At 43.2% G+C, this 15,281-nt stretch overlaps 1 protein-coding gene across 4 annotated transcripts in view; it reads right to left on the bottom strand.

Moving 5' to 3' along the window:
* Positions 1-15,281, bottom strand: part of LOC147018585 (three prime repair exonuclease 2-like) — a 54,014-nt gene that overhangs the window by 12,069 nt on the left and 26,664 nt on the right. For all 4 annotated transcript variants that reach the window (XM_085898377.1, XM_085898379.1, XM_085898378.1 and 1 more), the window contains 2 exons: positions 3,341-3,602; positions 1,920-2,120 (listed from right to left, as the gene is read on the bottom strand). In XM_085898377.1, the coding sequence (XP_085754503.1) occupies positions 1,920-2,120; positions 3,341-3,602 (463 nt within the window). The remainder of the gene's footprint in view (positions 1-1,919; positions 2,121-3,340; positions 3,603-15,281) is intronic.

The following is a 15,281-nucleotide window of genomic DNA, read 5'->3' as shown; positions in this document are numbered from 1 at the left end:
TGCAACTTGAGTTTGACTTTCAGTCTTGATCGCATCAAGTACGTGAAGCTTATCTTTCACAGAAAAAGATTTTCTTTTTCTAGCAGTTTGTTCCATTTTGATCAAAAAAAAAGAAGAAGAAAAGAAAACACGAAATTCTAACTCGCCAAAAAACTTTTCAGTTCCGGAAAGAGCAAAAAAAAGGTCCAATGACTTATCGCGTTATATCCGAATTCGCGTTAAATCGGGGCACGTAAAATTGGGGTTTCACTGTATTTTCAGATTCTTTTAGAAGATTTGTGAGCCATTTCGGTAACAAACCTTATCTTGCACATACGGAAACATGCCCCAATCAACATCGCTGATAATGGGTTATGTGCGTGTGAGCTGAGCATTCTGGTGTGGATTACTTCATTTTGAAAGTCCCATATTGTGTATGACAATAATCGAATGAAAGCTGGTAAGTGCAGTTCAAAGTAAGAGTAAAAGAGGAAAGGAAGGAAGGAGAAGGTGGGTATAGGATCCAATCTATTCTTGAGAGATTGGGTTGAAGTTGGTAAAGAGAGGGTGTTGACAACGATTCCAAAAATCAAACTCCAAAGAACTACGAAGAAGAATCACTCCTTTCACTTTTTCAGACTACCGAGACAGTTTTTTTTTTCCTGGGGGGGGGGGCGCAATCCTGGATTATACGCAACTGATGCAGGATACTCGAATGACTCATTTTTCCCAGCAAGCTGGTACTCATTTTGACAACGTCCAAAGGATTATAGGCTGTGTAAATCCAGCTGGAGTTATTTTATTGGCACAACAGAAGCTCAAACTCAAGAGTAAGGACCCTTAGATCTTAAGTGAGCTACCTTAACTTTTAAGCCAACACCAGGCAGGAAGAACTATGAGCAAAGTATCAAAATTGAAGAAAACGTCATGTGGTATAATACCGAAAGCACATACTGAAACTCACTCATAATCAAGATTCCACAAGGTAAACATCTAACTGACCTTCAACATAGAAAGGTTGGTGTGTGTGTGTGTGTGTGTGTGTGTGTGTGTGTGTGTGTGTGTGTGTGTGTGTGTGTGTGTGTGTGTGTGTGTGTGTGTGTGTGTGTGTGTGCTTCAGCTTGAGTTATTATATTGGGGCATTCAGAAAGTGCTATAAATAAGATCATGCTTGTCCAAGATATGCCAAAAAAAGTATAATGAGGCATATATATTGTTACCAATCTTACGGGGATTACATTATAATTGTTATTTAGTCATGGATGTGCAGCATAAGCATATGTAATTTATGTATTAGCGAGGCAGTGTCAAATGAGGTGTTGCAAGCTCGTGTTTCCCTTCCCTCAGTGTTCTTGTCTAATCCCAATGACCTCCTCCCTTTTATGTATTCTGTAACATTCCTTGCGTGATCCGTCTTTGTGTGTAAATTTACGCTCTGCAACTCCAGGAGTCCACTTGGGCAAAGTGTGCAGGGTCACATGTGTCTGTGTGGTGCCAGTGACACCGAGCCCGAGGGATACGTGCTCGCGAGTGGCTAACAAGGGCTGAATACGGGAGACCACAAGGCTGCAAATATGGTGGGGGAACTCCCCCACAGGACAGCAAATGAGCGCGCAATGGGTGGTCGAAGGTGGTGCCTCGAGCAGAACTAAAAAAAGAGGACACAGCCACATGAAAGGGTTGGTTGGTCGGTCAGTCTGTCCGTCCATCCCTGGGTGCCTCTGGTTTTGACTTGGTTCAACATTATGAGGTTCACTGGTTTGTGCTGGTTCCTCCCTGGGATCTCATTGTGTCACTGCATTGGTGGTTCATGCCCTGTGGGACTCTTGTGGAAGGAGGATTGCAGGACCTTATAAGCTTAATTTGTAGGATGTACAAGGGCTCGGAAGATCATGAGATGGTTAACACGAAACAGAGAGGAGACAGTGCAGCAACATTACCTTCAGCATTGGGTAGTCGAAGGCAAAGCCGTTGTGAGCAAAGAGGCAGACTGGAGTGGGTTGGCGAGCTATGAATGCCAATATCATGTCAATCACATCCTGGTCAAACCCCTTGCGACGATTCTCTGCAAGTCGTTCATTACTGAGACCAGTGAGACGATATGCATCATCACGGACAACCTTCTGGGGATCTATACAAACCTGTGGAAAATGCACACGCATGCATACACAAACACATTTTTGCTTTCTTGTGACATTGCATATTTGGTATCAAAATCATACAGGGATTAAGATATCACTTCATTATGGAAGGAAATTAAACACGGGTGGAGGCCATTCAGCCCATCATGCCTGCGCCACATCAACACCACACCAATTTATCAACACAAGATCCAAAGAAGAAAATGCAGCCCCCCCCCTCAGGGGAAGGGACATGGGCTTGGTTAAAAAAAAAACACATCAACCACACAACACCCCTTGATAAGACCTCCACCAACAGCACTCTGTACACATGCACACTATCACCCATCAATGCTCAAACTACCTACAAGTCCTGCCAACATCCCTATAACCCTCTATCTCCATAACTTCCAGGAACCTAGCTAATTCTAATTTAAACTTATCTCCTGTTTCTGCTGCCATTTCATTTCCAAGGAGACCATCGATTTCATCATTTAAGATATTTTGTTGGAATAACTAATTGGTTGTTTCAGCCTTTTTGCTATAACAGCACATGCAAAATTTGAGCTTTTTATTGTTGTTTATCTTTTCAACTCCAATGCAACTTTAGTATTTCTATAGATTTGCATTCCTGAGATTGAGCAACACAGGGCAATTTGGGCAATATCTTCTTCATTGAAGATGCCATTTGTACTCAACAGTGACCAAATTTGAATCAGTTTTGTCAGTCAATGATGCATGCACAAAAATGCACAATTTTAGCTTTGTACAGACCAACTCCACACTCACAATCATTAAATAGCTTTTGATCGAGTTTTCTTATCTGCTTTGCCATTGGAGGCTGGGTGTACTGCAAGGTAGCATGATTGGTCCAATACTTTTATGGTCTCCAAAAACATTTTTTGACTATCTAGTGAAATCCTCTTTTACATTTTTCAGACAATCCAACCATGCAGTGATGGTTGGCGCTCAGGATCCATTCATGTACTAAAAGGAGTCATCACACCATTGTTTACATGGAGATGCGTTCCAGACAGCATAATTTCTAACGCATGAGCATATACGAGGGTTTTGTTGGGGTACCTTCATTTATGTTGTGCATTGTCTGTACATGTATATTGTGTAACATGGTTCCCTTCCATCATTGAAATCCAGCTTACGGCTTAATCCTGCCACACTAATAATCAAGTCAGAAAGTAACTGTTCATGTGATGGATAAGTAGTAGGTTGCACCCACTCACAGTCATCTTGTCAAGGACACGAGGTGGCAGAGGCAACTGTTTGGAATTCTTGTGTGAAGGAGGTCCCAAAAGCACATTTTGCAAGCCAAAGCGATTCACGGCTATGAGACACAGTTCTGTGATTCGCGGTCGGTCGATCTTCACTCCTGTTGTTTCAACATCCATAAACACATAGGTTTGGTTTGGAACGGTGTCAGTTTTGGGTACTGCTTCTTGCACCTCTGCTTTTTCACTTTCTCTGGTTTCTGACTCCTTGTCGAGCCTGGAAAGATAAAACAGCCACGATGCAGCTCCAGTTTGACCTCATATATTTAGGTTTTACCTTCTAATTGTAAAGATCTGTAGCTGAAGGAGTTGCAAAATAATCTTTTTCATGTTTGAATATGGTAGTGTGCAATAACATTTAACTATTATATTTAGACAAGATGATGGTGGAGGGAGAGGGAAGGTGGCTGGAAGTGGGATGGGGTTTTTTGGAGAGTTAGGGAGAGTATGGGGATGAGAGGTGAGGGAAAAGATGGGTTGAGTACTTTTGGGAGAGCATAGGGTATGGGTGGGGAGAAGGAAGGGTATTATGGAGGTGTGGGCAGGACTCGTCCAACAATTGTCTCAATGTTTGGGACAGGCAGGTATGGCCGTCAGACAAGTGAAAACCTCAATAAACCTGTCCAAAGGGCAAATCAATTATATCACCTGGAAGTTTAATAAAGTTGACATATCTTAACCTCAAATGTAGGTATTCTTTTTCATGTAAAGTCATACTGATTAGCAGCGACAAAAGTTGTGGTCACATACATGGCATTGCGGATATGGCAAAGGCATGCGGGAAATCAGACTTTTCTTCACATACATAGATACAGATACAAATATGACAAGTGTGGAAATAGAATTTTCTTGCACAAACGAGCAAGATAGTACCAGCTTTGTCAAGGAGGCAACATTTAATTCTCTGCTGGACAATGAGTTTCTGATTATAATATTAAATGTGTATAAATAAATACAGTCAAATGAGAAATCAAAAGGAAGGTGCAGATGGTGAGTACACCCAATACTCTGAAAGAGACACTATTACATTAGCAATGCAGACTCAGAGATTGTGTATTCTATTTGCACATTTGTGCTTGGGGAGTCTTGGGTCATAGAGGCAAGGGTTTCCCCTCACCAGCTCCATCAACTCCTGAACTCCTTCAGCACTGATCAGAGAAGAACTGGCATGGTTCTCAAATACTCCACATGATGTAATCAGGGGCATTTCACCATCCGATGGCATTGTGGATACAATTTCAATCGCTACATGTTACGATCGGAATAATCGTATACATATCCAAATGTTGTACCTGTATCTGCATCCAGACATACTGTACGTGAACACAACACATTGAAAACCATTGATCCCGATTTTTATCGTACCCGTGTATGGCTTAAGAGTATCTTTTTAGACCCGACCACCCTCACGTGCGAGCAAACGTTTCAAACAAACAAAACTATGGCATTGCCCCACATGCTGGTAGTATGAAGTTAGTTGGAATGTTGGGGTTTCAACACCTAAAGAGTTGCCTGCTGAACAAATAAAGTCTCGATCAGGTTTTTGTCATCATTCTTTTCAAGGTTTGGACGACCAGCCGACTACAACAGGCACAATCACCAAACCCGCTCTAAAAACAACCAGGCTTTCCACCCAAATGTATCATCCGTCCCCACCCCTCCCCAGACGTCATATGTTATAACTCTACAGGACAGGTGCAATAGTTGACATACCTCTCTTGAAAACATACCTTTCCCCATGAAATAAAATCAAAGCCATTGACCAACTCACAGCACCAGTATTCCAATAATGGTGCAGAAGAATAAACTGACCACAAGTGGAAATCAACAAACTAGATATCAAAACAAGAAAATTCCTCACTATCCACAAAAAAATCAATGCATCCCCAAAATGTAGCTGCCAAGATGAGAATGAGGTAGCGGCCTGATGGAGCTGAAGCAAATGAATAGAGTGACACCTGTAGGATTGGCTGAGTACGTGAAAAGTTCAACAGACTACTGAATCCAATTTGTATGCAAACATGAAGATAGCAAGCCAGACAAGGTATCCCTAACACACTCAGCAAAAATTTTCCAAAAACAGGTGTGAATTGAAGATGTCACGCATGAAACTGAAACAACAATAAATACAGCTTCAATGATTGCAAAATAAACAAAATAAAATTATAAAATGAAATATCAACAAACATACACTTACAACTGGGAAAATGATAAAAGAGCAGGGAGATATTAAAGAAAAAAAACAGAGTTGGGCAGATTGGGCATAGACAAAGAAGGCTCATTGGAATGGCTAAGAAGAGGTGAGCTCAATTGGGATTGAGAACGATTCCTCTGCTATCAATTTGCAATTGGCCACTGGCTGACACCAATACATATTTTTATTATGCACCCAAGACATGAAAAAGCTACATATATTAAACAAACATTTTCAAATGGATCATGTCGCCACCATGAGGACATTTAAATTACATCAGATGTGGCAATAAATACAAATTGTTGCTCCCAGCTTGCTAGCTTGATGACAGAAGATGCCATTTGTATATTTTCTGCTTCCACCCCGACCCTGTTTAGAATCCCCTGTGAGTATGGGCAACTTGCTAGTCAAAATTAATACCCATGGCTTTAAGAAAATGGCTGAACTGAATGAATCTGACAGGCAAAGGTTTTGCAAGGTCGGAGCAGAAACATCAGTCTGAAAGATTCACGACGTCAGGAATCGGCCGCTTGGTTGTACAACCAGATCACGACGTGGTACAGCCGCAGCGCGATGATCTAAAACGGTTTTTTCTGCGTTATGTGTTTCCAGGGTGAGTGATTTTCCACCTCGTGCCGGGTGATTGTGTCTGCCTTTCACGGGAGGAGACATCTGATTAGCTAATTCCTATTTCCGCATCACGAGCCGCCATTTGTAAAGTTTGGTTAAACTTGTAAACTTTCAGCTGTTTCTGAGTGTGGCAGTCAATCCGCTTTTATAGTCAAAATTATCTTCTGCTGTGATCATTTTTGGTAAGTATAATATTATAAATCGATTTTATGTCTTAGCTTTTGTTTTTGGACGTTTTTAAGATCACAGAATCCATGATGTGTTCCTGTTCCTGGTGTGATGGAATCTGTACAGTAACATTCAATGGAAACTCTCCCAAACCCTTCGGGCCCCTCGATCGTGGTTCGAGCGTTGGACTCGGGAACGGCATCTGACGATCGAATCCTCCGGCACCCGATTTCATCCGTTTATCACGTTTCACTGTCACTGACATGGCCCTCCCCTGATATGGCCCTCCCCTGATATGGCCCTCCCCTGATATGGTCCTCCCCTGATATGGCCCTCCCCTGATATGGCCCTCCCCTGATATGGTCCTCCCCTGATATGGCCCTCCCCTGATATGGCCCTCCCCTGATATGGCCCTCCCCTGATATGGCCCTCCCCTGATATGGTCCTCCCCTGATATGGCCCTCCCCTGATATGGCCCTCCCCTGATATGGCCCTCCCCTGATATGGCCCTCCCCTGATATGGCCCTCCCCTGATATGGTCCTCCCCTGATATGGCCCTCCCCTGATATGGCCCTCCCCTGATATGGCCCTCCCCTGATATGGCCCTCCCCTGATATGGCCCTCCCCTGATATGGCCCTGATCATGTGTACAAATCGACGGTAAATAATCAATTCATTTTTCCGTGGGCCCGGTGAAAAAAACACCGGTTTGTGGCAACAAGGGAACTCTGCAAAAATTACTTTGGACAAGTTTAATTGGTTCAGAACCTTTTTATATATTTTACTGGTGTGGATAATGCTTCAGCCGTTTGGGTCCGACGAATTACCGCAATGTAACAAATTTAAAGTTCCACTGCCCTTAAAAAAGCCTCAATTAATATTATTTTTTTTTATAATATATTATTATTTATGTCCTCTTTTCACGAGTTAGGCCGAACCAAAGGCAAACAATTGTCAGTTATTTTTCGCCAAAAAATGTGAAGTTTTGTCATAAAAAATTAACCCTTTGGCCGCCGACAAACTGCCGCTTGTAACAATGAAGCCTTCATTGCGGTAGTTTGTCACTATAGGGGATTTGTTCAAGTTTTTCGGTGCACAATTGTTTTCCTTTGGTAAAATGGTTATCAAAAGACATGAAAATAACTTTATATTATTAAGAATAATATTAATTGAGGCTTTTTAAGGGCAGTGGAACTTAAAATTTGTTACAAGCTGCTTCGAACACTGGTGTACTAAATTGTTTTTATTTTCTAAAATAAGGGTGAATGTCCAATGCTGTGATGTCCACATACAATTTGTGTGGAAAGAATGGGAAGAGACCTTTCCGGAAACGGAATTTTTATAAAGTTGCCAGAGGTAATGAATTCTGCTAAATGACAGTTTATAATGTGCATGACTTGAGCGTAATTCACATTGCAAGTCTTGTTTGATGATCATAAAGCCAAATATATACGAAGTGGAAATTCTTATTATTTTTCAGACAGTACCATGACCAGTCAGCCAACAGCAATGGAGGGGGATGTGGACACTGCCATATCACAACATTTGGAATATGCCCCTAATCGGCATGGAGGTGCGGGCAGGAAGAAGCCCTCATCTATCTATAATTCCAGGTGTGTGTGTGTGTGTGTGTGTGTGTGTGTGTGTGTGTGTGTGTGTGTGTGTGTGTGTGTGTGTGTGTGTGTGTGTGTGTGTGTGTGTGTGTGTGTGTGTGTGCGCGCGCGTGTGCGCTCCTAATGCCCATAATGTATGCAAGCATAGAATTATCAGCAGTTTTACTAACTCTCTCGATCGAGTTTAGCCTGTGGCTGCTGGTTGCATCATTGGTTGGGACGTGGCTATACCGCTGATGCAGTGTCCCCCTTTCCAGTACACTGGTACTCGTTTTGCCGGCCTCGGAAGGATGACAGGCTAAGTCAACCTCCTGGTGTATTTTAATTCAGCAGCCAACAGGGCTTGAACTCAGGACCCAAGGATCCCAAGCCACCACCCTAACCACTAAGCCAACAGGCTTGAGTTTTACTAACACTGCATGATGATGTTGTTGTACTTAAAGATGCCTTTGTGCAGTCAATTATATTTGAGAGAGAAGTTCCACAGTTCCTCTCTGGAGCAAAACTTTCTGAATTTGAATTGTTAACTGTGCTTTGCACAAAATTAATTTGTCAAAAAGGTATTTACGACTTTTGCCCATGTGGTTTTTTTTTTATTCCCCATTTTTAGTATATATTTCTCAATTGCAATGGTATCTACTTTTATTTATTGTACGTTTGTATTTGAGTGTGCTTTTTTTGGTACGAATAAAGATATTATTATTGTTAATACTGCTTGTATATTTTTGCCGCAATCATGCTCTGCGTGGTACGTGATAATAAATGATTATGAATCACAGTTGTTTTCAAGTTGTGATCATTATGTATTAATGTGTGCAACGTATAATGGTGTTGCAATACAAATTCAATCTTTTGATAATGGCACCGGTGGAACAGCGGTGCCCCGCTGACCCCAGACCTACGGGTCGAGGGCTCCATCAAGCTGGAAGCTGAAGGGTGTCATGCACTGCAATGTTCGTTTCTTTGGCGTGCAAAGAAAAAGGTAAAAACAAAAACTCCATTTTATGAACGTTGTGATAAAGTTGAAAAATAACGTCATGCTTCAATGTTGTGACAACGTTGAAATCTGACGTCATGGGTGTTGCAAATACAACTTCCCACTGACCCAATTCTGACGTCAAGATACAACCAGAACACGACGCTGCAACAACGTCAGATTTCAACGTTGTCACAATGTTGAAATCTGACATCATGGGTGTTGCAAAAACAACTTCCCACTGACCCAATTCTGACGTCAGGATAGAACTGGCAAACGACGTTGCAACAACGTTGTGTGCCTGCTGGGAAGTGTCTCTCCCTGGTTACTCCCTCCTCCGGTATGACAGACCTGAGCCTCATCCTGGTGGAGGATGATCATCCTCATCATAGACTCTATTCCTCACTCTCCATGCACTGCTCTCACTCCCCAACAAACCCAGGAATACCTCTGGCTACGGCTTCCCCTCCACTCCCACCTCATGTTTATATGTGTACTGCACCATCCACCAAACAGTGATGACTCCAATTACACCTCACTATCCGAAAACATGGACCAACTTATATCTTCTCATCCAAACTCTCTCTTCCTCATATGTGGTGACTTCAAGGATCATCATGCCAGTTGGCTTGGTGTGGGTACCTCTCTCACCTGTCATGGCACTTCAGCAAAATATTTCTGCGACTCATTGGGACTGACTCAATCGGTCAATTTCCCGACCCGGATCTCAACCAATGGTACTCCATCTCTTCTGGATCTGATTTTCACAAATTTCCCTGACAATATCTGCTGCTCTTCCTCCGCTCCATTCAGTTCTTCTGACCACTTCCTTGTCAAAGTGGACATCTCTCTGGCTATTTCAGTGAACCACCTCAACACCGTCGAGTCTGGCATTTCACTCAAGCCTACTGGCAGGGTCTCCAAGCAGCCATCAAACTTATAGACTGGTCTCCTATCACTACTTTCTTTAACATCAACTCATCCTGGGAATTCTTTGAAAAAACTTTCTCTCCCTCGTGCACAGATTTATCCCCTCTCGTCTTCAGTTGTCCTACCCTTCCTCCCGCCCTTGGTAAACTGAAGCTTGTGGTGAGGCAATTGTCCTGAAAGAACTTGCCTTTGCCTCATGGAAAGCAAACCCAACTGAGAGTTGCTTAAGGTCATCTGCCATCTGCTTGGAAATCAGCAAACATTACTGCCCTGCATTAAAAAGGTACAAAAACAGATCCCTGCAACTACAGACCAATCAGCCTTCTCCCAATCATCAGCAAGGTTATGGAATCCATCATCACTTCAGACATGAAATCCTTCCTCTTCTCCAACGGCTTGATTTCTGATCATCAATTTGGTTTCAGATAAGGTCACTCTACGCTGGATATCCTGCTTCTGTTCTCCCAACAATGGATGGAAGTCCTCAATGCCAGACATGAAATTAGAGCCATATCCCTAGACATATCGTGTGCTTTTGACACAGTCTGGCACCCTGCCCTGCTCACCAAACTCTCTTCCTATGGTATCCAAGGCCATCTCCACTCATGGCTCGCAGACTTCCTCTCCTGTCGCAGTCAACGTGTGGCCCTAAATGGAGTTCTTTCATCCCCTGTTCCTGTCCAGGCTGGAGTTCCTCAAGGTAGTGTTCTGGACCCTGTTCTTTTTCTAGTTTTCATCAATGATCTCTCCAACTCTTCGGAAAATCCTCTTTACCTCTTTTCTGATGACTTCACCCTCTGCCGTACCATCTGTCATCCTTCAGACCGGCATGCAGCAACTTCTTCGCTCATTGCAGATCTGGATGAAATCACAAACTGGTCCAACACGTGGAGCATGTCTTTCAATCCAGACAAATCTCACACTCTCACTATGTCTCTCCGAAAGGACCGTTTAGAACCCCCCCCCCCCATCCACTTTCTCAACATTCCTCTGGAAGAAGTCCTTTCTTTCAAGCTTCTGGGTCTCTATCTGCCATGATCTTTCCTGGGAAAGCCACATTTCAAACCTGGCCTCCAAAGCCAGTCGCCGACTGGGAATCCTCCGTCGTGCAAAGTCCTTCCTCAGCCCACCTGAGCTCCTGACCACTTACAAAGCTTTCATCCACAGCATGATGGAGTACTGCTCTCCCCTCTGGGCTGGTGCTCCTGCCTTCCATCTTTCTCCGCTTCACGTTGTGGAAACCAAGGCATTTCGGATCATTGGCATCTCCCACGATGAGGCTGAGGCATTGGGCCTCTCACTCTCTCACCGCAGGCTGGTCGGTGGTCTTTCTGTCTTCTACCGTCTCCTCTCCAGCCTCGCCACCCCCTGCTCTCTCTGTGATTTGTCCCCACCACATTTCTGCAGGGCGCCCAAGGTCCGCCAACAACCCCCTTCTGGTAAAACTACCAAAATCATGAATCACAGCTCACCTTCACTCTTTCATTCCTCTTTTTTCCCGCCTTTGGAATAAACTCCCTCACTCTATTCAATCCCATTCTTCCCTCCAGGCCTTCAAAACAGCTGTTCACCACCACCTCTTATCATCCCCCATCCAAATCCTCAATGTTTTCTACCCATGTTAATCCAACCAAGCCCGCCTCCTTCAAATGTCCTGCTTTCCTTCCTGAAAGTCCCTGTAATGTCCATCTTGTATACCCGGTGTTCCCCGCCCCTTTGCTCTCCCTTCCACAGATCTCCAAATGTCTCTGTTCCCCTCTGTTTTGTCCTTCCCACTCCCGCCCCTCTTGTCTCATGCCCCCTTGCTGTGCGTTGTGTGTTGGCTCTCATACGAGCCTTGACAAGGTATACAAAATAAAAAAAAGTTCGTTATAACAGCTGATTCCCGCTGGATCGATTGCCTCCCTCTCCCTCGTTTTCCTGATTTCCTCTCCCACAGTTAGTTTCCGGATCCCTCCATCTTGGCTTCGTGTGTTTGGTGAAGTGTGTACCATTTTGTGAGAGAATTGTGCCGCTGTAATAAGTGGAGCCTTTGCAATCCTGACTGGAAAGCGTCCGTGGTGTCGCGAAGTTGGTAGTGTGAGCAAAAGACAGAGGAAGGCCATCACTATTGAAGTAAAAATGGAATGTTTGTGGACGGTATGAAAGAGGTGATCGTACAGCTGATATGAGGCGTGCACTGGGCCTGAGTGCGTCCACATTCCGAACAATAAGAAATCGTGCGGAAAAGATAAAAGAAGGTGCGAAATGTGGAACCTCAGTGAGTGCGACCAAGACATCATATGCTAGAAGTTCTATGATTGAAAAAATGGAACGCATGCTCATCACATGGATTGAACATCAAAACCTAGGAGAACATGCCTGTCAACATGCTTGTGATACAAGCAAAGGCCTGAAGCATTTATAAAAACTTTATAAGTGATGAAGGTGAAGTGACACCATTTAACGCTATTTCTGGGTAGTTTTTGAACTTCCGGGAGCGTTGCAACTATCACAACATTAAAATGACCGGAGAGGCTGCTGCTGCCGACGCCGATGCCGCAGAGAAGTTTCCTGCGTTTCTGGAGGCCATTACCGAGGAAGGTGGATATTCTCCAAAAGAAATTTTCAACATTGATGAGATTGGTCTGTTTTGGAAAAGGATGCCATGTAGGATGGACATTTCTCATGATGAGAGGAGCGCACCTGGGTTTAAATCAGCGAAAGATCACTTCATGCTGCTTTTGGGAGGTAACGCTGAAGGTGATTGTACATTGAAACCGTTAATGGTCTACCATTCAGAAAATCCCAGTGCTCTGAAGGGATATGTTAAAAAATGTTTGCCTGTCTACTGTTATTCAAATGCCAACGGCTGGATAACAGGCAAAATATTTTGTGAATATTTTAGCTCCCAGCTTGCTACTGAGTTGAAGGAATATTGTGAAAAGGAGAATTTGAGTTTTAAAATTCTCGTCGTCCTCGATAATGCCCAAGCTCATCCAAAATTCATCCAGGATCTTAACGAAAACATGAAGGTTGTGTTTACTCCACCCAACACGACATCCCTTATTAAACCCATGGACCAGGGAGTGATTGCTACATTCAAGACGTATTATCTCCGAATAACATTTACAAACCTGGTGAAATTAACTGATAATCAGATGACTGTAAAGGAATCCTGGAAGCCCTTTACAATCAGGGATGCTTTATGTAATGTTGAGGAGTCTTGGAAGGAAGTCACCCATTCCTGTATGAATGGTGCATGGGGGAAACTTTGCCCTCAATTTATTAACGGCTTCAAGGATTTCAGCATGAATAATGATTTGTCGAAAGCACGACGTAACATCGTCGAAATGACCAAGACTGTCAGCTTTGATGAGGTGGATTGTGGGTGATTATAGAGGAGTTGCTGGACTCGTACTGGGAGGAGCTCTCAAATGAAGACCTTCTAATGCTGGAGAAGGAATGCTAGGTGGAGGAGTCAGAGGCAGAAAGTGAAGAGGTTGAGCCACTACGCACTCACGATTAAGAGGATGGTGGAGGCTTTCCGCCTCATTGATATCGGTCTCGCTATCTTCGATGAAGATGACCCCCAACACAGAACGCAGCTCAAGAGTGGCCCAAAATGTCCAAGCCGACCTCAGCTGCTATAAGTTAATTAAAAAAGAAAAGCAGATGAAGGCAGCTCAGATGACTTTGTTTTCCTTTTTTCAAAAAAAATGAAGGGAAAGAACATCCAAAGGACGAAGCCAGTGAGTCCTCAACATCTTGCGGTCAAAAAGCTCAACCGCATCTCATACACTCTCCAATTCAACATCATCAACACCACCATCTTTGCCAAGGTCATTTGACACAGATGATCACCCTCCACTATAACCTCTCCACCTCCTTCCTCTCAACACTTCCAGGAACAACTCATCAGCAGCAGCAGATAACGTAGTGTTAACATCCCCTGTATTTAATTTGTCTATTTTTAGTTGTTAGAATTTATTAAATGCCTCAATACGTGGTCGTGTTTTCACAATTTTTCCTTGTTTATAGCAAACGCAGTGAGCTTCATACTTAACGCGTGCACATGAGAGAATAGGAAACAACAACAACACAATACCCCTGGCTATTTGGAATCCGTGTCATTGGATATGACCTTTTGCTTCCGGTTGTTGTTAAACGCTGTGCGGTGTATAAACACGATTGGGTTTTATTTCTATCTTGTGAATATTACTTAACGCGTGCACATGAGAGAATAGGAAACAACAAAAACAACATAATACCATGGCAATTGTGAATCCGTGTCGTTGGCTATGACCCTTTTGCTTCCGGTTGTTGTTAAACGCTGTGCGGTGTATAAACACGATTGGGTTTTATTTCTATCTTGTGAATATTACTTAACGCGTGCACATGAGAGAATAGGAAACAACAAAAACAACATAATACCATGGCAATTGTGAATCCGTGTCGTTGGCTATGACCCTTTTGCTTCCGGTTTTTTTTTTGTTTCTGGTTTTTTTTTTGTTTCCGGTTTTTGGCATGGGGAATGATGCATGCTGGGAGATAAAGGCATCGTCGGAGACATGAAAGACCCAAATATCAGACATGGTGTATATTTCCTCCACTGATTTTAATAAAGATATCTCCCGCATCATCAAGAAATAATTTTTAATCGTGATTTACATTATTTGATCGCTGATCCCGAATCCAGGCCGAAGTAACCGGAAATTGCGTATACAGTTGTCAACAAGTTATAGGTAAAGTCAAAAGCGAATGTAAGAAGAATTCTACGTTCGCTTCTAGGCTCTGCCTATTCCATATTATCTTAGACATTACAACTGAAATAAAATAAACCACTGTAATAGTAAAAATGAGGATTGATGCAGCACTCCCCAGAACCTCGACGTATTACATTACTAGCCAAATCCGTGCTCCGCGCGAAGTTTCTGAAGTGAGGGTTCATTCGGACGTCAATATATCCGGTGTTCACAATGTGATTGATAGAATTTCTTTATATACAATGTTTCTCGTTACATTTTTTTGTGTCAAATTCACCTTCTGAAGTCGTCAGCATGTGCAGAAGAGGGTTTTACATTGCAGACGCTGCTTTCTAGGAGTGGCATTACGCCTCTCAGCGGTGACGGTCTGTCGACGAGAGATGTAATGACGTCAGCGAATGACCGATGATGTCATGACGTCATCACACCTCTCAGTGGTGACGTCACACGTCGCCATACAAACAAATGTAAAAATGAGAAAATCGCCAAAAAATCCCAAACCTGTCCGTCCGGCACGATCTCACATAGCCCATCCTGTTCATTAGACCACAAAGCACCCGCATGCCGAAAATGACGACAGTCTGTCTGGCAGTTTCGGAGGAGATACGTCCACAAAATATGGCTTAGCGTATTAATATAA

This window comes from Eptatretus burgeri, chromosome 10 (genome assembly GCF_056783735.1).
Source record: "Eptatretus burgeri isolate ZD-2024b chromosome 10, Ebu_testis_v1, whole genome shotgun sequence".
Lineage (NCBI taxonomy): Eukaryota > Metazoa > Chordata > Myxini > Myxiniformes > Myxinidae > Eptatretus > Eptatretus burgeri.
The sequence above is the reverse complement of the archived record's forward strand: the minus strand, read 5'-3'. Positions and strand labels throughout refer to the sequence as shown.